At 40.7% G+C, this 23,439-nt stretch overlaps 1 protein-coding gene across 1 annotated transcript; it reads right to left on the bottom strand.

Annotated features, from left to right (window-relative positions):
- Positions 1 to 890: 890 nt before the first annotated feature.
- On the bottom strand, positions 891 to 23,439 carry apln (apelin). The gene is made up of 3 exons (XM_028416616.1): positions 22,921 to 23,439; positions 8,552 to 8,724; positions 891 to 5,033 (listed from the first exon to the last, which is right to left on the bottom strand). The coding sequence occupies exons 1-2, from the start codon at positions 22,985 to 22,987 to the stop codon at positions 8,558 to 8,560; spliced, it is 234 nt and encodes a 77-aa protein (XP_028272417.1). The 5' UTR covers positions 22,988 to 23,439; the 3' UTR covers positions 891 to 5,033; positions 8,552 to 8,557.

Genomic DNA, 23,439 nt, shown 5'->3' with positions numbered 1-23,439 from the left:
TTAGATCTTTATGCAGGATTCACCTGAAGGTAAAGGTTAATAGTCAATAACTGTCAGATTTTCATCCATACCAATGGAAATACACAAACGGCAACCTGTGAGTTTAAGTCGAAAAAAAGGGGTATAAATAATCAGTAACAGAAATCTTCTATTAAGTCATGAGAAGTCTTTCTGTGATTACTGGCCCATTTGAATTGAACAATCGTATCACCTTGCTAATATTCAGGTTGTGCCACTTTCTGCATAAAGCAGGGAGGTAGATAGATTTCTGTCAAAAAACAAACACTAATAACACTCACTGCCTTGGCAAGCCTAATTTATTTTCCACAGAAGAAAAAAACGAGTTATTGTGGTTTTTCCTCTAGCACTACTAGCAGTTTTTTACATTTTTTGTAAGTGATGCTCTGAGTTTTTGTTCAGCATCAACAGCGGTTCACAGTTAATTATCCATTTATGTATCCTAAACAAACAGACGATGATAGAAATGTGTTTTTACTTTGGCAGTCTCTTAACTGTCTGTGTAGCACCATCATTAAAAGTGTAGTAATTAGCAAATGTAACACACAGCATGTTAATGAGACCATGATAACCAGCTTCAAGACATTGTCGCTGATCGAAGCATTTATATCGAAGCACAACTGTGTCTACTGCACAGTCGACTTTATTATATTAATTGAATCTGTTTTTGCCAATAAAGACAGGACACAGTGCTTTCTTAAAATAAGATTTTTAATATTACTTATTATCATAAAGATATATTTACACACTTTACAGAAATAGAAAATAAAAACACAAAGCTACGCATGAAAGGAAAAAATAAAATAAGTACTCCAAGAGCTAAAGCTTATCTTTTATAAATTAGAAACCAAAAGTTCAATATGTACACAGTATTTCAACCATTTCTGATACACTTGTTTTATTCATTTATTTATGTCATTTATTTTGCCCAGTTTAACATCAAAACAGAGACAGGGACTGTACATTTGGCCTGGTGAGTAATATGAGCACACACCATAAACAGAATATATGTTTCCGGAGTAATACATCATCTTTCAAATAGTATCTGCTTGAGACCAATAACACTGTTGCAATGGCATGTAAGCCTACAGACTGCTTTTCTCCTAAGATTGTTCTGAATGTAGCTGATCTTGGACACAGTGGTTACATAGATGGAGAATGTGTCACAATCAAGGCAGGAGGGGCCTGTGCTATTCTGGGTGTAGGAAGTCTCATTTTGAAGCTCCAGGATAATGACAGATCATTGTCATTTCTCACAGGAGGTAAAAATCTAGTTATCCTTAGGGTTGCCCAGCCAGTGGAAAAGTGTGAATGCATCGGATTGAATATCAGCCACTTGATTCTGCAGACACCCACTCTGAAGGCCAACATGATACAGTTTGATGGGCTTAGAGATTAACAAGGTAAAATCATGGAATGTGTTGTGTGCTGACTCTGACTCTGTTTCCATTTCCACAATGAGAGTAAAAGTGTTAAAGAAATTTTATCTGGTAGAGAACTGAGTATAAAATGACAATATTACAAAAAAAAGAAACAAAAACCTTGTGTGTAGGGTGATTTTTATGTATTGGGTTGTGCCTATACCTATTGGGAAACTGAGATCAATGGCTAAGCTATTTTTTTAAAACCTGCTGCTAGCTTATTCTCATCCCCATCAGTAACACATATCTATCTCTCCTCCGATCCTTACCCCTTAAACACTTCCAGCCAAATGTATTTGGACAAAAAGAATTAAACACAGAGGGGGCAAGGTCTCAGAACAAACATTTTTCTACCAGGAAAACATGCTAACAAGTGCATAGGAACATTACTCAGGCCTTGTGATGGTCACAGAAAAGAGGAACCATAGAGGAAACATTGAGAGGATAGGAATTGTTTCTCTTGTGTAAGCCTTGCTGGAAAAGACCATTAAGGAAAATGGTTTTGCTCCCCGAGCATAATGTATTGGTTTACCATTTCAGTTTGAGCCTGGACGTGCTTGTCCTTCCACACCACAAGGCCCATTAACCTGATGTGCAGGAGAGGGCTGTGGGCTATGATCTACAAGAAAAGAATGCCTGAAAGCTTTCACGTGTCCACGACATATTGTGCTGCAGACTACTTATTTCTTCTAATTGTTACATCCACAAAAGATACAGTTTTTCACACTGTATTCAAAAAAGTAAGCTTTGGACAACCAGCAAGACAAGAATCGGACAAAAAAATTGTCACAATACACTGGAAAACCATTCCATACCAAGAGACTCTTGTTTTCAGGGTGTATTTTTCCAGCAGCATAATGGAATTGCAAAAGTGCAGCCTTGCAAACCCATACAGAGAAGTCCTGGAGCAAAGCTACGTCTATTTGTTGGGACTAGTTGACATCGGAGGCTTTGGATTGGTGTGATATTTGGCTTTTGATTTTTGGATTCAACTGATAACCAGACCAAGATTAAAAATGGTGCTTTACATAAACATTGGTTTGCTCTGGTCTCTGGAAGGGCAGCATGGCTGGTGCAGATGGTGAGGATACATTCATGAAGAACAGTGCGGATACAGACGTTGCTCGGCTCCGTAACAATAACTTCTGAGATGGGGAAATATTGATTTGAACCCCTTGTCATGACCCAGTCTACTTCCAGCATCCCAACTCCTGCAGCTTTGAACTTTCATCCCCAGCTCATATCTTCCTACTATCTTTCCCAATAATACATGAGACATCCTGAGCAAAGCTGTCTCACTACCGAGGAGCATTAATGAAATCTACATCTCTGTCTGAGAGGTTATGAAAAAATAATGGTGGAACTGAAATTATTACTCTTCACAGTGCCCTATGATTTAATACATTTTTAATCAAGGTGAGCTTGGCTGGGTGGATTACCACTGTGATTTTAGATGCTCTCTTAATAAAAGCTTCTCATGCTGGGACTGAGAAGACTGCATTTTTATTACAATATTTGCATGAGACATGGCGAGAGGGAAAATCTAGGTTAACCAGTTGCTTTATGTGGTCAAAACTGATTTGAATTAAGGAGGTTGTTCCAGAGAATTGAAATTTGATTTGCTCTACACACCTAATGGACAATAATCAATTGCAAGTGGCTGCTCTACAGGTCACAGTCCTAATAAGTTATATGGTTACACACCAAATCAGCAGGGGTTTGGAGACTGAAAAAGGGGGAAGGGTGTGGTTTCAGTCTAAGCCAATTTAACAATGAGCTCAGACTAAGTGGCCCTGGCCAGCCTTGGGGAGATCCATATGAGAAAGATTAACTCTAGGATTTAATGAGCGTAATGATCAAAGCCACGACCACCTGTGCTGTGGAAGGGCAGACTAGAAAGGCAACTGTACCCAACATAATGTAGGGAAAGGATTGTGACTAGAAATGACTGAAACTCATGGCTATACTGGTGTATACAAAGAAGGAGAGTAAAGATACAGTATACGAAAATATGTTCATATAAGTTTTATATGTATTGTATGTTTGTGTTTTGATAAATAAATGCACAAAATAGACTGCTCTAGTACAAGCCTCTGTCACAGCACCCTGAGGAAAAAAAGAAGTAATACACAGAATTAAACTTAAATGTAATATTCCAGTATGATGGAAAGGCATAGTGTTTCGTCAGTGAAAGATATTGGTAAAAGGGTTAAACCAGCCATATGCTGAATATTTAAACAGCCACAGAACTAGTGGTAGGCTGGTTATGGTGTATTATATTAACTGAGCTGATGTTTGCTTTGAAACTTTTTTTTTTGGTCTAATTTAACTTGTCCTCCTTGCTAACATTGTCTCACATGGGATTTCCGTTTGCAGATTTTTTTTTAAATGCATAATGCGTCAGTGTATCAAGACTTCAAACAAGAGGTAATGTGTTTCTCCCTAACCTTTCATTCCTTCGTTCCTGGCAGCATTGTGGAGAAGTTATTATTTGGCACTTCATTAAAAGGCAAGGTGGCCTGTCACTGGAGCAGACCGCCACTGCCAGTTAACAGTCGTGTAGAGCAGCTGCACAGTGCAGCAGTGTGGTGAGAAGGCTGAGGATTGGGGACAGGATTGGGATTGGGGGATTTGGGGTCAAAAGACTCATCCAAGGTGGGACATGTTACAGTAACCTTGAGGATATCAGTAAACCCCCACCCCCTCCCCAACCCCAAGGTGTTAATGAGTTCAGAAACACCAAAATAGCTTTGGATTAAAGAATCTCCTACATGAAGGAATTATTCTGTCACCTAAATAGATTGTTTTGACAACATGTGCTCTCTTCTCTGTCCAGCTTTACTTTGCATGTGGACATACTGTCATTAGGAGGTACAAAGCACCATTAATAATGATAATTAAGCAATGATTATAATGTCATTCACATGTGCTTGTTGATCTCAAAAACCTTTCCATTGTCCAGCAGACATCCAGACTATCATAAGTGATTTTAATAGTTGCCATTAAAACTGACACTACCCATTTGCATGATCACCCGCTAGTAAAGCTGTTAAGTAGCTACACAGCAATGAAATCAGCGGCTGCAGTAACCTTGGATCTGAGACATGGAAATACCACTTTGTGGAGAAATGACAGATGCTTTAAGACTAAGATTGTTTTGACCGGGCTCCCTCTCCACCACATGTCATGCAAAGTGTGTGAGACACTCAGGGAGATCGCTATGATTGGGCTCTATTAAGCAAAAAATTAGAAAATTGAAAAAAAAAAGAAAGAAAATAAAACACTTGGGAAAAGACAGAGATAGATAAGTAGTGAGGGAGGGAGTTAGAGAGAGAAAGAGAGAGACGGAGAAATAGTCTTGATAGCTCGAGCTCAATACCCCCCACCCCCCTTCCCTGCCCCCACATTCCTCCTAGAGCTGAGGGTGAGCGGCTTGTCCTGATTTTTTTGTGGACAGAGTTGCTTGAAGAACCAGCAGGTGCTATGGACATCACTCTTCAGGCTGGGCAAGCGTAGGCCCTTCATTGCAAGGCCCCCCAAGGCAAAGGAAGAGCATAGAAATCAGAACCTGGGGGAGGGCGCTTAAAGCAGTGCCTGCAAAACAGAAAAATAACAGAGAGAGAGAGAGAGAGAGAACACAATCACTGTGTGTTTTTTTCCTAAAAAAAATGCAGTTGTGCAGACTCAGGCTTTGATTTAATCCATTTTTCACATTTAATACATTTCCAACATCTTTACCTAGATTTTTATTATACAGGCTGCAACTCATTAACTGTTCCACCTCCTTTAATGAAGACACAACTAAACTCTCTATGTTTCATAGCATTCAGTGGTTAACATATACAATAAAAAGACTGACTGACTGACTCATATGGGTGTTTTGTAGGAAGTTATGTGAAGAGCATGTTGCACTCTTCACATATACAATCACTTGGTTCATGTGAAGCACACGTTTTGATACCATGAAAAGACAAAGTGCCAATTGTGCATTTTGAAACTACCATGGTAGCAAGTGTGGCTAGCAAGTCACAAATGCTGTCACTGTGCTATTGAGTTGCTGCTAAAAGAGCTAACACTGTACAACCTAGGAAAAATGTGATGTAAATGGCATAAATGACAATGGAAAAAAAAATAATGGAACTGGTTGCTACGTCCGATTGTCAGCCCAGTTGGAAATTATCTGAAATGGAATTTCATCACTTTTTAAGGTCCCCTGGAAACATCTTTTTTTTGCCTTACATTCAACACCTCCTCCTGCCACCTTTCCTTGGTTGTTTGCGGGAGACCAAAAAGCCAGAGGGTGTCTCTCACAATAGTAAAGATCATCATCATAGTATCCTTTAATACTGTGGTACTGCCCAAGACTTAAGCAGCCATTTCAATTTCCTCTCCAATAAATGTGCCCCTCTGGGAGATTATAGTGAAGCCTTCTCTGTGTTCTATGCTTTGTGATCTCAATGTTGAACAACTACAACAAAAGGCTATCCCAGACATGTTCCAACCAGATTTCACGGTCTTTGATTGGAAAATGCAGCAGGGAGTAAGAAAAACAATTGTATATCTCAATGCGGAACACAAGCCCAACATTACACTACACTCAGGGGACTGCAATAGAAATGTTTTATCTTTCATCGTCTCTTATCTTCTCCTGCCCTGTGATAATTTCATATGGTTCAGACAACAAGGTTCATTCACCGATAATGGCCTGTTCTTGTTCTAAATGACATTCTTCTGTGGTCATGTAATGCCTCCAGAACTGATGTAAGGTATATCTAATCTCCATTGAGTTGTGCTGTTGTTCATTGTTGATGTTCTTTGTGTTTTAGAATGATCTCAGTGCAGCACCCCCCTTTTAAATCATTCTGCATCACAAAGTGAGCGTATACGAGGGGATGCAGACTGGCTTGACACTGTTTTGAAGGGAAAATTCTTTATAAGACTTATTCATGGGATTTTCTCACACTCAGGGCCACTTAGGTTTTCCACAAATTGCCTCCAGCTTCAAATGTGTAACTTCCTGTCATCTTTGAGACTGTCCCTGGCATGACTTCAGGAGTTGTAATTGCATAGTTTGATCTGAGATGCTCAAATAGGATGACCTTGGCTGCTGTCTTTCGTCTCAAGAGTCACTCACATCTGGAATGTGTAATGATGAAAACTACCAACTTTGCCTCAGGTGTCATGGAGAATAAAAGATTAGCTGCTGTTGACATGGAAATGGGGTGATATTGCTAAATAGCACAGCACAGAGGTAGAGGATGGACAATGTCAAGGAAATCATTCTTTATAATCTTTATGTAGAGTGTAGTAATTAAGTTTAGCTCAATAATGACTTATCCACTCTGCCGGTCCCAGCTCTCAGCTGGATGTGTTCATTGAACTCTAGCTTTGATCAAACAAACTGCAACTCCAGCTGTTTCCAGAGGGGGTTTTCCCATCAACAGGTTAAACTTACGATGGAAGCAGGGTTTAAAGTTGAACAAACAGGGACTTTTAGTTCAGGTTGGTAGCAATATCTCTAAAATGCTGCTGGTTTCTCATCAGTGAAGTAAATAGGTATGCAGAGAGAAATCCTTGAATGACGTGAACTATGAACTTTGCAAGAATGAGAGGGAAGTGAACAAAAAAGCATGTTGTGGTTTAAGCGGGGTTTTATGGAGACAGCATTGTGACTCACTGAACCATTCCTTTTTACAGAACTTCACAACTTCCTGAAGCTCCCTTTATTATGTGGCCCGCATTCTGGCACTGAACATAAGCTCTGACCACTCAAGTCACTTAGAGGATTCTCACATTTAATTGGCAGGCTGTGAGAAGTTGTTGGACCCATATTGTCCCTCAAGTGCAGACTACTGTGGCTCACTCCTCACTTATTGTTTTTACCTTTCTTGTTAGCCTCTAGAGTCTTGTATTATAAGCAGAAAAAAATACAACAATCATCCATAATTCACTATAGACTGTGAAATGTCTTAGGCTGTTTCAAAGAGATTCCATACTTTTATAGCTTTTATCCCTTCTCCCTAAAATTGATTAACTATGTCTTGACACTTTGTGGCCACAGCTACTTCACACTATAGATTTAATTTATGGTAGACCTCTGCAGGTCAAAGTTGTATGGTTGGCACCTCCTGCTAGGATATTGTGTCTTGTCAAGTACCCTTGTCTCCCACAATGTCTGGGAGTAACATGTAGATGTACTGCTGTTCCATTCCATTCACACTGACATGCTGACATTAGCAAGTTAAATCTGTATCCTCTGTAAATGTGATCATGTTGTTTAATTGGCTGTTGTATATTTTAGTTTCTAGATCTAGATAAAGCTTGATCTGTTTTTAATGAAATACAGAGAATTGGTTTTGGTTCAGAATAGAAAGTCAAACTGTGAAACGGTGATAAGTTAAATATTATCTCTGATTTTGAATGAAAGAGATTTCTTACACAGTCTTGTTTTACTTCACAGCAAGTTAAATATTCCCTCCTAGGAAATTGGTGTTAAGAAACCTGACTCTCTAAGTATTATCTTTTGGAAAAGGGTTTTTTAATTGATTTAATCAGATGCAAAGTAAAAATGTATTCCAGCTGAATTGACTCAAAGTTTAGGTTTCTAAAATGACGTAGATTTAAAAACAACTTTTGCTGTACAAAGAAAGCATGCAAGCTAGTAGGCTCAGTCCAATAATCTGCTAAGACAAACTTTTCTTAAATGCCAACAATAACATCCTTCTGTTGGAGTTCAGTCTGGCTGCAATGCTCATTAACAAACCTTTCAATATTGCCTGTAAGAGTAAGAGCCATTTGCCGTTAAAAACATCCAGTGATTCTGCCAACAAAGCATTTCAGGACTATGCATTGTATTTACTTTTAGAAAATCCTCTATGAAAATGGTGTTTTCTCAATTTTATAATTATTAGGAAGAGCTTTTGTTCATATTCTCTAGGAAATTGTGTAGCTCTGAGTTAACGGAAAGGTTTCTAGCAAATATAGAGACATCTGTTGTTTCTTCACAGAAAGGGCTTTTACAGAGTGATGCTGGGTGTTTTATAATGTGTTTGTCATTACAATTTTGTCAAGAAACTCAGAATTAGTTTTAGCCCTGATTGCTTGAAACTCACCTTGCTTTAGAACGGCATGGGCCCCTTGTGGGAAAGACGGGGCCGTGGGCGTCTTCTCTTCCAGCCAGCTGGTCTGTGGGTCTGACCGCCCCTCGTAGGGTTTTGCTGGACCATTTTTCTCATTGTAGCTGCCTCTTCCAGCTCTCTGCCATGCTCTGTGGAGGCCATGGGACCTATAGGACACATAGAGACAGAGGAGACCAATTAGACATCCAAAAAAAGTAGATGGTGTTTTACAGGCCCTTCTCATCCAGGGTATCACATTTTGATTATGAGCCAAGTCTATCGGTGTTCAAAGCAAATATGTGAAAAAGGGAGCATGTTGGTAATGGATGAGGAAACAAGAGACATGTATAGATAAGTGTGTGGGTGAGACTGTGTGTGTGGGCCTCTCTAAGCCCACCCAGCATTGTAGTTCATCAAGTTTGGACCAATGCAGCAGAAGCAAGAAGCCTGGCAGAGGCGAAACCTAAACCTTTGTGTCTTATGTCTCCATCACCCTCCCTCCAGATTACAAACATTGCACACCACCAGACCATGTGGATAAGCGTCATGTCACAGCATTTGATCCTAGTGCAGGGATGAATTTGAAAGCCGTGTGTTTTACAGGAGTGTGTGAATGTCTAAGGTGTGTGTGTGACTGTCAGTGTGTTTGAGAGCAATTCCATATGTTTTGAGTCATCTCTCAATAAGTGTGGCCTAATCCCCTTAAGCCCCTCTTTTTCAAATGGTTCAGTCCACCCCAAGTTTCTCTACGACCTTTTAACCTTTGACAAATTGACAGACCCACTCTTGGAAATCCAAATGTAATGTTTTGCAGCATTTTCTTATATTGCCAGTTGATTTGTTCAGTTAAAGCAGTGAGTTACCGCTTTATACTACAATGCATTTTTTTTTTCAACAATTGAATCATGCAAACCACTATAAATCTCAGTACAACGCTATTAAACTGCAAGTGACATTAAAAGGTGACAACTGTAAAGTTTGGGATGGGTTTTGAAATTTAATCTAAAACATAGGCCCAAATTATAACATTTAGACTATAACATCAATTTTTTGTGTCAGATACCGTCCGGTGCCAATACCAATATCAATTCAATATTGTCTTTTCCCCCCTCTTGAATAAGCGAGTTGTTGAGAATATATTTATTTTACATGTATGCGGTTTTCTTAACCTAGTCAACCAAAAACCAAATAGTCTACTCCATTAAAACTAAACACACATATTGATATAGAATTTTTCACAGGGGTTTGAAGCATTTAGCTGCTGAAGCTGCAGCTAAAATAAACATAATGGTGAGAAACTATAGACGTAGCCTGTCTCTGGTTGCTGTCTTTGTAGAAAGAAGATGTTTCATGTTAACTTGGTTAAAAGACTAAACACAAACATCCCACTGTGATTATATAATACATAGAGACGGTGGATCAGTAGCATTTTGAAAATGGTTATTTTCTAAGTGCGTAACTTCTCTTTTACGCCACTGCTGACCTGCCGACTGTCCACTGTGACACAGAGGAGAGTCTGCACTGCGACAACGCCAAAACACAACAGCATAGCAGCAGCATAGTTTTTACTGTTCCCATGTGTCAGACACTGACGTTGAATAAGTGTTACAGTGGTGGTAAAAAAAGTATACTCCACACTTTGTGGAGATATAACAGGTTTCAGAGTCAGTGCTCAGAGAGGAAACATGCTGCATATGTGCTGATGTTGGTGGGTGTTCATTTTGGGCGCTGGTGGATGGATTGGATCAGACAGATTATACTTTAATTTTCCAATGTCTGTTCGAGTAGTTTTAAATAGTGTACCAACACTGATCAGTATCTGTACACTAAAACCTCAGTATGGCTCATTTTTCAAATTCCCTGGTCCCTGTCAATAGAATTTTTTTATTAGACTACTACCTCTTTTTAAACACCACTCTTTATAGTAGACTGTAACATAGTCTGAAGCCCAATCCATCATGGTTATTTGAAGTAAAGTTATTCTCTTTAACAAAGCACAAATAGAGAGAGATATCCTCTTCCTGAGGGAACTGTCACCTTTTCTCCTTTCTTTGGGTTTCTTCCCTCAAAAAGGCTGATTGGCATTATTCACATGAGGTCATGACATTCCTGCCTTCTCTCCTCAGAGAGACTGGCACCATTTTTAGAATTCCCCAGGGAATGACCTTCCTTGGCTTTACAAGAGCTTGGGGTGAGGACACAGCTTAAGATAAGTCAGCTAGTTGACTACACAGCTTTGTAAAAGCAGAAAGTTGGAGGACAGCAGTTGAGCAGCTTAGAAAAGCCATGATGCTGCTACTGTACAATCTTTGATTGGTTAAGATTCTTTTCATTTCATCTTAGTTCTAACATTGAATGCTGTTACATGAAGAAAAAACAGCTATGCCAAAGAGGATGACTTAAAAGTTAGAGACTTCAAACCTGTATTTGAGTTTCTCAAGCTGAGATCACTTTGTTTGAATCAAGGGCAATATTCTTCAAGAGCAAAAATTATAATGCCAACAGAAAAAAGACTGCAGTCTTTATTAGTTGATGACCTTCATAAAGACCATGTTCAAAAGAACAATTTCCACTAAAAAGGAAAAGGATTTCTAGCCGTAAGATTTAAATAACTGTACGAGTTAGACAGCCTGTTAAATGTTTGCAGTGTATATGCCAAAAACACCAGACATCTCAAGTTCCATTTCCATACTAATCTTCTTCCGCAAGCACATTACACACTGTATTTGTGGGCTAACAGTGGGCTAATTCATTTGCAGCGGGGAAAATCTTGGTTGCATATTTCCGCATCTAAAGCACATCTTTGCCCCTAGGAGCGCTAAGCTGCACATTATCCTCTTGTTATTGTTCCAGATACACACTGAATGACGGACGTTCACACATTCTGAAGGCATTCAGCTCATTTCTGTCAAATCCAGGGGGTTGAATGTTAATACTCTCTGTGTTTGAGTAGATTTTGAGGCTAACAGGAAGTATTACAGAGAGGTCTTTTTTCTTTACTTTCGCCTTCAGCATTCAGATGGAGAAGATACAGAAACACAATGCTGTACTCGCAACTGCGCCAGTTAGTCCTATAACAACATAGTATATGGTTGTTGTATCAATAATTATTCTATTATTATTGCTGTTTTTGCATGGTTCCTGTTCTAGTATGAATGACGTTTCGGTTCAGGGAGCGTGTTCTGTTCGGTTCTGGACATGCACATAAAGTAATATAGAGAGGAGTTTTTACCACAGCATATAGACGAGTGTTGGCAACTTGGCGTCTCTCTCGCTACATTTGGCGGCTTTCCAAACATTTTTTTAATCAAAAGCAAGTAGTGACTGTCTCTGGTGACTTTTGGAGACTGACGTGAAATCATTCTGCAGTCAGGCTACTGTCCTCGACGAGCAGAAGCCGTGAGCTCCTCCCCCGCCTCAAAACACCCACAGCCACTGTAGCTTCATGCAGCAAATCAGCTGCAGGCAGAGCAGAGAGATCCACACCACTCTGCGTCCAATTGTGCTCAAAGCTGCCACTGGTCCCGTCAATGCTTACAGAGCGGGATGTAAATAATATATTTCAATGGCAAAAATAAAAACTAGCACCGTTAGCTTAGCCTAGCGTAGTCATAGAATTCAGGCCATCCAACTAGCATGTCGTTCTCTGTCCGACGGTGGGAGTATGTGTGCACACGTGTGTCTGTGTTTGCAGCGCTGAATTGTAAACGCACCATGCAGACAGAAATGACGTGCTGCCGTGCAAAGATAGATAAGATAAATAACATGAGCTGTTTAGTTTGTTTAATAAAAGAGGTGCAGACCTGTTCTATAGGAAAGGTTTTCTTAAATGGCTTCTGTTATGATCCGGTGCTATATAGAAATTAAAAAGAAATGAAATTGACTTGACCTGATGTAATGATGGGGAAACACTGAACTGATTCTTGAATATGGTAAATGTTGGATAAATAGGATATATATATTTTGTGCTCATCTATGGTATTTCCAGAGTGTTAAAAGTAGAAAAATCCTCAAAAATGTGAACCGAACCGAATCAAACCGAAAACCGTGACCCCAGAACCATGATATGAACCGAACCGTGGATTTAGTGAACCGTTCCACCCCAATGGTTTAGGCATAAAAACTATTTGGCTAGGATCACAACATCCTACAGTCTCGTAAATACTTCCAAACAGGTTTTGAATAGTCCCTTCACAAACTGATTGAGAAGCCGTTTTCCCTAAACCTACTTTTTAGTTTTAAGACCTACACATAACCATCAGTGCAAATTTAGGTGCTGTTCACAGTTCACACATTCTGTGTGCAGCTGTGTGTGGTGTGTGTGCATTATTGTTTGCATAAGAAATTACTAGATACACCCATCCAGTCCAGAGGTGCGCAATAATAAGTCATATACGCTGCAAGGAATTTGGTCAAAGCATACAGTCACCTTATGTCTCTCCCGATGAAGTAAACGCACAGCTGCATGCATTGTTGAATGATGGTGCTGCAAACATATACACCCAGTCGCTATGCACACATACAGTAGCACACACTGCAGTGCAAGATGGTAAAGTAATTGTACTTCTGCTCACACAACTCATCTGCCTCTCCTCCGGGTGGCTCAGCCTGTCATAACCCAGGTCCATAATGAGACAATTTAGATGTCTCCTGCCATGGCAAGCTGTCAGACACTGCTCTGCACTAAGGTTTTTGAAGGGAGAAGACCTTGTAATTCTCCTGACAAATCTCAACCTATCCAATCTGGCTACAAGATAGAAAAGTGTAATGAAATGGCTAAAAATAAGGTGGGCCCTGATGATAACACTAGCAGTATAGATTAACTCTTACAGCATGTAGGGGAAACATCTGAATGTGACAGATACAATATACAGTACATCAGCAGCAAGGCTTGTGTCTCTACCCATCTGAGGAGTGCCTCAGTACCTGTTTCCATGGTAGGTTTATCATTGGTTAGTGCATATGTCAACTCCATAAACAAAGATATCTCAGCTATCATATTGCTCTGAAATTGGATCCAGTGTCTGTTGTATTGCATTTGATCTTTTCCCATGAGGTGTTCACATGTTTATGTTCAGCTGGTAAAACAGTAAAATGGCAGGATAATATGTGTTTCCTAATAATAAGCGTCTTATCTCTTTGACCTTGACCCCAAAACCCCAGTTGTGCCCTCTTTATGCCAAATCTCAACACTTCTTCTATCACATGGTAATTCCCTAATTAAAGTTTCATAAAGGGGGAATTTCAGGAATGCCTTGTTATTGCTGAAACTGCTGCTGTGTCCTTAAAGAAGAGAAAATAGCTAGAAGTGGTCAGGCAGGGAAGAGAATAGTCGACAGTGTCACAAACTGGCCAATCTCCAGACTAATGATGAATAGCTGCCCAGCTGCTCCCTATTTCCCGCCCCAGTTTCACCACCTCCTAAGGTAATATCTGTTATGTTGTCTTTTTCAAATGGCCGGCTCTCCGTCTTATTAAGGTCTGGTAGAAAGTGGAATACTGACAGTATCCCTGTTGATTCTGCAACAGTCCATCAGTGGAGCCTGGAGAGATATACATCTTCCCGCACTTGTCTGTCCAATCAGAACAGAGAAGAGAAATGGCTGTCCTCTGGTTTAATGCCAAGTTCATCAACTGCCCTCATGGCTGGCAAGAACAAACTATATATCACAGTGCTGTGTCAGTGCAGGATAGAGCATGGCAAATGGACCTGAGCTATTTTCCTTAGCTGCTTATTAATGGCTGTAAAGCTGATTTGTGTGCATCGAATGGCAAAATGACCACATAACAAATGTCTGCTCTTGTAAATGCAGCCGGTGCATAATGGTTGTTCTGACACTAAGAGATTAAGTCAGGCTAAGTGAAGCAACAAGTACACACAGGGCTGTGTTCATTAGAAATTATTGCAAGATGTAAACATTGTGAAGTGAAGAATGACCTCCAAAATTTAATCCCAACTGTGTTTAATTTTCTTTGTCACTGCAAATTGATTTGCTGTCCCCTTGAATTGTATCTGTTTGTTTACTCGTATTGCTCATAGCTCACAGTCACACTGATTATAAATCAATTATGTGCAATCTTGCAGATTCATGGCTAGCTGTCTCTATAAGATTTGAACTGTCCTCCGGGTTCTTTGTTGTTTGTTTGTCTACATCACTTATCTGACAGGCACCTCTGTGGCTCGCTGCAGTTTTTACAGATATATCTGAAGGTGTGAACAAATAGCTTGGAGAATGAGTATCACGGTCAGTACTGAAATGAGTTTCTGTTTTAGCTACATGAGATTCTGCTTTATCTCACAGCATCATAACCTCATGGTCTGTGGAGTCACAGACAATGTTGAGTTATAGAGACATATGTGTAAAACACTAATGTATGTATTATCATGAATTATGAACAACAGCAATTAACCTAATGATTTTTGTGATTCAGTCTTTCTTTTTCCCTCCAGTAGAGATTTTAAAGATCAACTTACTACTTACAGAATTAATGTTATTCCCACCAGTTTCTTATATATTTTGTGCTCTCAGCTAATTACCAAACACTGACAGGATAAAGTAATTAATGAACATGGTGAACATTATACTGAATATCAGCATGTTAGCATTGTCATTGTGAGCATGTTAGAATGCTGACATTAGCATTTTGTTCAATGCACTGCTGTGTCAAAGTGCAGCATCACCAATCAGTTAGCACAGCTGGAGGATCTTGTTTCTATCAGTTCTTGTATCTTTTTTGCAAAAATAAAAACATGACTACCTTTACAGTATGAGCACAGTTTTGTATGATGACCCTGGCATTATTTCTGTCTTCATGGGAGGTGATTGTAGCTTCTGGTGTGTGTCTGTGTAATCCTTGTGGGTAAGAGAACAATATTTATGTTACCAGGAGAGAGGAAGAATAAATACCCTGGTGTGTGTAGCCATGGTTATTACCATGACGTTGGAGGAGCAGGCCTGCTGTCTCCATCGTGTTCTTCCCTCCTTCATTCACTAAAAGGATGCAAATAGGTTTAGCTCTATAGAATGCTATTTCCACAGACATACTAGCCCACACAGCCAGACATGTCATAGGCAGAGATGCACCACTGCAGGGAGTCAGTATTATAAAGCCATGGATAAAATGTGTTAATTGTGCTATAGACAAGCCAAATATTCTTTTAACCTAGAGTAAGCCCCAGCACAGCTAAAGAGGGATTTGCCTGTGACTGCCTGGCGGCCTCCAAACACATTTATCCTGCACATATGGAATGGTGCCTAACAAAAGAGGCCATCCCTTGTTGTTCATCTTTACAATCCAAACATTTAGTGTTGGAAATGCTGCTTATTGCAGGCCTACCAGTTAGTCTGGGTCTTGGCAGAAACTGGTACCCATTCCTTGCCGACTTTCAGACCACGTTACCATGGCAGCCACCATGAAAAGCACTCAGTTTGGAGCAAAAAAAGAATGACATTGTCAGCTGAATTCAACCAGGTTCTCAGTGTACAAATTTCACAGAACAGAATCCAAATCCATGATCAGCCGTCTGACTGTGTCTGTGGGCCATAGCACTTAGCCTCTGAGTGTTCCTCTCAGGGGTGTTTGTTTTGGTCGTGAGCACTTGCTTTTATTTCTGTCGGGGACTGTTTGATATGCAGCATTGTTGTTTTGTGATAATGCTAGGCTTGTGGCTGAGCTGAAGGCTGGCTTTGTCTTGTGAGGAAACCAGAGTGCATGAAAAGTTGCTCCCACTGCTGCAGCATTTAAACTTAACCCCTTGCCTACCCTGCTCTGAAATTTACCCCCACTCTCGCATAAGGTTCTGAAGTAATTAAAAACAAACCACAAGTCCCTCAGGCTTCTAGGTTTCTACAGATGTCCCTTTGAGTAAGTCTGCTGCCTGTGAAGTGTGGTGCTATATATGCTCCTGAATTAGAGAGTGTATGAAATGATGAGGTGTGAGACTGCATACTCTGCTATGATCAGAGAACTGAGAGTTCAAAGGGCCGGCAGCAGCATTGAGCTAGCTAATGAAGCCATTGACTCCGCTCACCACTTGACTGCCTGTTGGTTTATTCACACTCCCACTCCAGCTGAAGGGGTGAAATTGTGGCTACAAGGTTACTGTAGGTTGGAATCTACAGAATATGAGCAGTCATCAGCAAACATAAAGTAACTCCAATGGGAGTCTTCTTTTACACAAGTTTCTGCTAGGTGTGCCAAAGCAGCCAAGGGCAGAAGTATGTGAGATGCTGGTGTTGCTGTTTCTGTTAACAGCAGTGGAGTAAATCTATTTTGCGCATGGCAGGTACAGTAGTTAGGTAAAGATACCAACCAGTGCCCTGATCTCTAGAGACTGCATGTCAAGGGCAAAGGGATCCTCCAACCATCCGTTTCCATGGGCACACTAATCAGATGTGAAACACAGCCCCTCCCGCCTCTGTGTCATCAACCCCCCCCACCCCCCCCAACCCCGCCCCTGCTGTGAACCTCTGTACCTTCTCCCATTTGAGATGTAAGAAAAAGAAAGACATAGAAAAGAGGCAGAGAATCATTACAGCTGCAACTAATAAGAGGGAGACCATCACCTCTCCCCATATGTATATACCCTACTGTACTATTGGTGCTATTCAAGCAGAGGTGTATCAAGCAAGCATTAAGTACATACTCACTTCTTTTTAATCTTTGCTATTTTGCTGTAAGCTGTAGCAAAATGAAATGAAACCTGTCTACTAAAATATATTATCAATATGTAGAGGATGTGTGTGTAGAGAGAAGCCCTTTACAAATACAAGACAATGAAACTTAATAGCCAATGTCGTCACACACATATTCAGAAAAGAAATAAAACTTTTAAAGACTTTTACTGACAGGTTCAGCTGTGTGGTGCTGAAGGTGAGCTAAAGTTCAGTGTTTATTGGCTTAGCGTGTCCACAAGCTTTTCATCTGCTGCTAGGATAAACTGTTTGCCTGATGTGGATGCATGTTTATGAATTCTATATATTGTTTTGCTCTTCTGATTTTACAAACATCTGTTCATGTTCAGGGGGCCATGAGTGCACTACAGCCTCCTTTTCTTACAGTGAATGAGACACAGCGGGGGGCCCCTGTCCTGATCCTGGAAACATGCACTGTATGTGTGGTGATCCATGCTATTAGTCAGTGGCAGATCATTTGATTACAGCATTTAAGTCTATCTGTATGTGTGAAATACTGTAGTCTCCTAGGGAAAATAACATTTGTGATCAAAGACAGAGCAATTGTGATGAATAATGCATGATTTCATAAATGAATGATTTCTGTGTTGTCACAGACGGGACCCAGTTGTGTGGAAGATGGAGGAGATTGTAGGTTTCACAATTGTAAGCTTTTAATTTAAGGTGAGAACATATATTACATGACAGATAACCACATAAGGTGTAGCTCAACATCCCACTGTATAATTCTCTGAGAATAAGGGAGACGTGCACATCCTGTTGCCTAAGGCTTTGAGTTTAGGCAGATCCCAGTGGGGGTGTTGCTAAATGAACCCCAAATCTACAAAGTCCCACTACAGATCTATAGCCTCAATCCACACTGACATCTCCACAGCAGTGAAATCCTTTGTCTGGCCTAAAACAGCCTAACAACAACCAGCTGTAGCACTTATAGCCATATATGAAATCTCACTGATCCATGATAACGCCTATAGAGTCTTGACATTAAAGGCACAAATAAAGTATAATTTTCTATACCAAATGATGTCTTTAAAGCAATATACAGAAGTCATATTTTCCTGTTCTAGGTTTCTACAAATTGAGCATGAAAGTAATTAAAACACCTGCATTCCTAAAGGCCACAGTATTTGTTCTGCGGTCTGGCAGGCCGTTAATAAAAATGTCCACTCACATCTTGATCAGGAATCTGATCTGCCAGTACAGCCACTATAAATGTAACACTTAATGTTCAAAAGGAGAGCCATAAATCACTAATATTGGACACTGGTACAAAACAGAGACGATTTTTTTTAAATATCTGGGTTTAATTAAGTTGTAAGGAGTGCCCTGGGCTATAGGATAGGGTCTGGTGATCACATGAGGTCTGGTTAACACAGGGCCCCCACCATAGTCCCAAACCTAAAGGGTTGTGCCCTCAAAACTCCAAATGGGGTCTAGACTGAAAGTGACATTGGGAAACAAAAACAAGCTGAGCAGATGTCTTTTTTTTTACAGACAAGCAGTGTCATTATTCCACATATGAAATCTGTAAAGACAGACAGGATCTCCAGCTGTGAGTTTTTCAGTGTAACTGTGACTTCCTTCACCACAGAGAGCTCACACATCCTCTCATCTCCCAGATAGTGTCTTCCTGTCCATCTTTTTTATTTTTCTCATCCATTGGACATCTTTGCTTCTTTTTCCCTTCACTGGATTTGCTCTCAAGGGAAGATCTAAGTGAGTGGATTTATTCATTCAAAGGGTTCTGAATTACATTACAGCGGCCCAGCAGTCACATATGCCAAAGTCTTCAACAGTTGAGCTCTCCAGGGAGTGTTAGCCCAAAGGTTAGCCTTATATCCCTACCAAATGAGTTATGATTTTTCACTAAATCTCTTTCTCTACTCCCACTCTAGAGCAATTTTTGGTAAATGCCGTTAACCAAGCTCATGTTGGCTGATATTATACAGATGTGAGAAATAAGAAGATAAAGTGCTAAATGTTAACATTTCACTGTGATCTGTATCATTTTATATGGCTATATTAATGATATAGATTAAGCAATTGCACAAGACTGTATATAGTACTGCTATAAAGCATGAGTTATGTTTACAATACAACTATAGATTTCAAAGAAATGCAGTGTTTAGCTCGTTATGCTGCAGTCACAGTTTTCAGTCTTCTGTAGCATTCTTGACCAAATGAGAATTGTTGCTGTCAGATATTTTGATGTAATTTTCCCTTGGCTTTTCCTAAATACATTTTATTTCAGAGATGCCCACAATATTCCCCACGAAGGGCTAAAATGAATGTAGATGAAAGGCCATGGGCCAAATGTAATTGCTTAAATTAAATAAGGGAAAGTAAAATTGTTTTCCTTTAAAAACAAGACAAAATACATAATAAATAACTCCTAAAATATGTTGAGAATATGTGGTTTTAAAATACTACTGTGGCTAAAACCAAGAAAAGCAGAGCTCCACTTTTTCAGCTTTGGTTCCAAACCATATGACATCGATGCAGCACAATATATCACTGCAGCATAAAGTCATCTGTCATCAGTCAAACCCATCCAACACTAATATACAAAGTGTGCATCAAAAACATAGCTCATATGCTGCTATTTATCCTGACAGGAAAACATCCCTTTTTACTTACAAACTCAACTCGTGGATTGTTTGTGTGTTTGCAGCTGATGCTGCAGGTCTATTTCCTCATAATGCTGCATCAAGAGGAACTCTAGGTTCTTTTGCCTGACCCTGTGTGTGTGTGCGTGCGTGTGTACAAGCAGGTCTTCACAAGCGCCTGTGCCTCTGTGATTCTCCATAATCCCGTAATAACCTTTCTACTGCTCCCCCTTTGACACGAGTGTTTGCCTGCTGTTATTATGTTATCCCCGGACATCTGGAAAAGTTTAGCTGCTTTTCTTTTCTCCACAACCACCATAATCACGTCCACAGGTACAAACACCTTCTTTACATTTGTGGGGATTATGATTTAAAGCTTCCTGGTAACGGTTGGTTTACACCAATAGATTTTGTCTAACAAAATAATCAGACCTAACTAGCTGATTTTCATGCCTCTGTGTGCTTTAATTAGTGGCTTCATGTACTATGGCCTCCTTTTTTTATTTGGGTTGTACTTTGACCCGTAGCACTTGGTTGAGCATCTATCTGGCAAGAGTGCGGTACACATGCATGCTGGTGCCACAGAGCAGCCAGCCCCAACAATACATCAAAGTTTAATTTGAAATAATAGCACTGCTGACAGCTCTCATAAAATCCCCTCTTTCCCAAGCAGACGATTTCTCTATTAGATAATGGTTTTGATCTGGGCTTCCTGTCCTACTCACTCTCACCATGGCCTCACCTGTTCAACTTTAGGCTGCACAATGTGTGTATGTGTGTCTATGGCCAGCTGCTATTGTTTTTATCCTGAAAATTGGCAGGGTGTTTCCATGACAGAGAAAAATTAAGCTTTGACATCTTGTAAGAGGATGTGACAGACACAAGAATGTTTAGAGAGTAAGGACTGTTTATATCCCCAGTCTTAAGACACACAGGGAGGAAGAGTGATCGGCCTCCAGATGAATTATGGATACCACATGTCTAAAGCTGGAGCCCACTCTTGAACCAGAGTGCTTTTCAAGGATGGGTAATTGAAGTGTGCTGCTAAAGGATGCTAATATTACATAGAAAAGGCCACAGCTGCTCTTTTAGTGTCCTGAATGAATACTGTCAGCAGCTTTAGGTTGTTGAGGTGAATTGCCTGTTGCGTTAGGAGTTCTTGCTTATAGGCTACTGCTCCCATAAATACAGTCAAAGCTCACACTTGCACACTTCCCCACCCTATATCAGTCAGATTCAGTTCTATATTCATTGCTTCCTGTACACACACACACACCCTCTGCCTAGCTCAATGTGTATCTCTTCTTTCTCAGATACCCATGTACACACACAGATGCCTGAGAGAAAGCCCAGTGAACTGGAAAAGCGTTTGTCTCAAGATGAAAGGCTTCACACCCACTGCCTACATGCAGAGCCTCTTCCGACACCTTCCCGCGACAGCGCATACTGTAGCAGAGGCTTGTGCTACGCAGACACACTCCAGCTAGCATCCCTCCCCACACCCATCAACGCTGCAACACACTTGCATCCCTTGCTCTCTTTCACTCTATTTCTCTCTCTTCCTCTCTGTCAATGGAGCTCTGATACTACAGTAGCAGCCAGGGAACAGAAAGGCACATAAGCGGCATGACTTGAACGTTGAGAGGGATAAGCTCCCATGAAAGCCCGAGGCACAGAAGCCTTATTTTCCCTGTCGCTGGTGTACCACGGTGGGCTCTCAGGCGTGGAACACGCTTAGCCACACGCAGGGCGTGAAAAACGACACTGACCATGATGCTAGATAATTGCTTCCCATTTACTCATGTGCTGAGAGCCCCAGACAAAAATAGCATGTCGCTGTAACGAATGTGCTGGGAAGCATGGGAACTGTGAGTGCTGTGGCCATGGATCGATACACAGAGTGGACAGCATCAGGTCTACACAGTCTATACAGCACCTAGCAATATATGAGCATCTTACAGTATATATGCTATGGTCTGCATCTTTTAAGGTTTTATAATCATATTCTGTGCTAAAGATTTGGTCTGTATCCAGCGACATATTGTCTATACAGCATCTTACACGTGTAATAAATACAAACACAAGCTGTCTGGGTGTTTTCAAGCAACTGTAGTTGGTGGGTAGGTTTGTGGGTAGGTGATAATCTCAAGAATAGTCTAGACATTTACACAGACCTAACTGTTGTTTTTTCACACCACAATGTTACCTGCATCACATCTGCAGGTTGCCTATTACCCCCCCAACCACATTTCTCACAACCCATACACTCCCATGAGCCGCCACAGAGAATATGCACTATCTCTCTATAATAGTCCAAAGTCAATATTTTAGTGACAAATATTAGACATTTTAGGTCCACAGTGGAATTGATATCCTAACCAACAATGGCTCCAGAGACACAGCAGCACTTTACGGAATTTTACTGTGACAAGGCATCAAGCCGGAGCGGCTCCAGAGACGATCCATGCATCTGGGATCTGTGTTTCCCTCATTGATGCGTACAGCAATTACAGTCCTCATTATCATCACCGCAGGAGGCACGCATGCACATATAGGTGCTGTGTTACCCTGCTGCACAATCACAGTCATGTAAAGATCATATAGTACTTCGGTCAGATAGAATACATTAAGCCATAAATTAATGAGATTCACTCCACCTTACAGAACATGTGCCATGCATATCGTACATTTCATAACAACCACAACAGTATCTGACACTCAAGAAAAGCTCTGCACATGAATGTCCAACAATAAAAACCTCTCCACATATCTCACAAGCATACATCAAGGTGAGGCAGGGAAGAAAATCATCAGTTTGAACAAAAACCTACATTCAAGTTTACCATAAAAGCAATGTCAGTACAATAGCAGGCAGTATAACCACTGCAGTGCAGTACTGTATACAACCAGGTGCTGATATTCCTGCCTTTTAGAGCCCACACAAGGCTAACCATGCTGGGTAACTGATCAACTACAGCTGCCTGCACAAGCCCAAGGCAAACAAGAGAGAGAAATAGAAAGGGAGACAACCGGTGACAAGGCTGGCCGCTCCTGTACTCACCAGCACTGGCAGAACACAGCAGAGACACCAAGAGCACAATCACCAACGTCAGGATCTTCACATTCATTTCTGCACTCCCCTCTGGCTCTCCGCTAGTCACTCGCTGATACACTGTAGTGGTGTGTGTGTGTGGATGGGAGGGAGAGGGAGAGAGAGGAGAGCAGCTGAGTGAGCGAGAGAGAGAGAAAGAGAGAGAGAGAGAGACTGTTTGCTACCCTGTGTGTGTGTGTGTGAGAAGTGAGTGTGTCAGTTTGTGTGTGTGTAGAGTGTGTGTGGTGGCTCTCTGACTGTGCCTGTGTATTTGTCTAAATGCGTATTTGTATATCAGTGTGTGACAGCGCCACTCAAGACTGAAGGCTTGTCTTTATCTGAGCTCTCCCACGGAGGTGTGTATGTGTGTCTTCTTTTATTCTGCCAGAGAAATGGCAGCATGGACCAAGTTCAGTGGAACTGTGAGTGTGCTAGAAGTCAGCAGTGTGTGTGAGTGTATGAGTCCTGTTTGTGTTGGATAAGAAGACT

Source organism: Parambassis ranga, chromosome 10 (assembly GCF_900634625.1).
Source record: "Parambassis ranga chromosome 10, fParRan2.1, whole genome shotgun sequence".
Lineage (NCBI taxonomy): Eukaryota > Metazoa > Chordata > Actinopteri > Ambassidae > Parambassis > Parambassis ranga.
This window is presented reverse-complemented; position numbering and strand designations above follow the sequence as displayed.

Bases quoted from the DNA above. Each gene is read 5' to 3' on its own strand.
- apln (XM_028416616.1), bottom strand. From the start codon at position 22,987: ATGAATGTGAAGATCCTGACGTTGGTGATTGTGCTCTTGGTGTCTCTG. The intron at 8,725-22,920 runs GTGAGTACAGGA...TGTGTCCTATAG, and splicing joins GCTGTGTTCTGCCAGTGCTG to GTCCCATGGCCTCCACAGAG.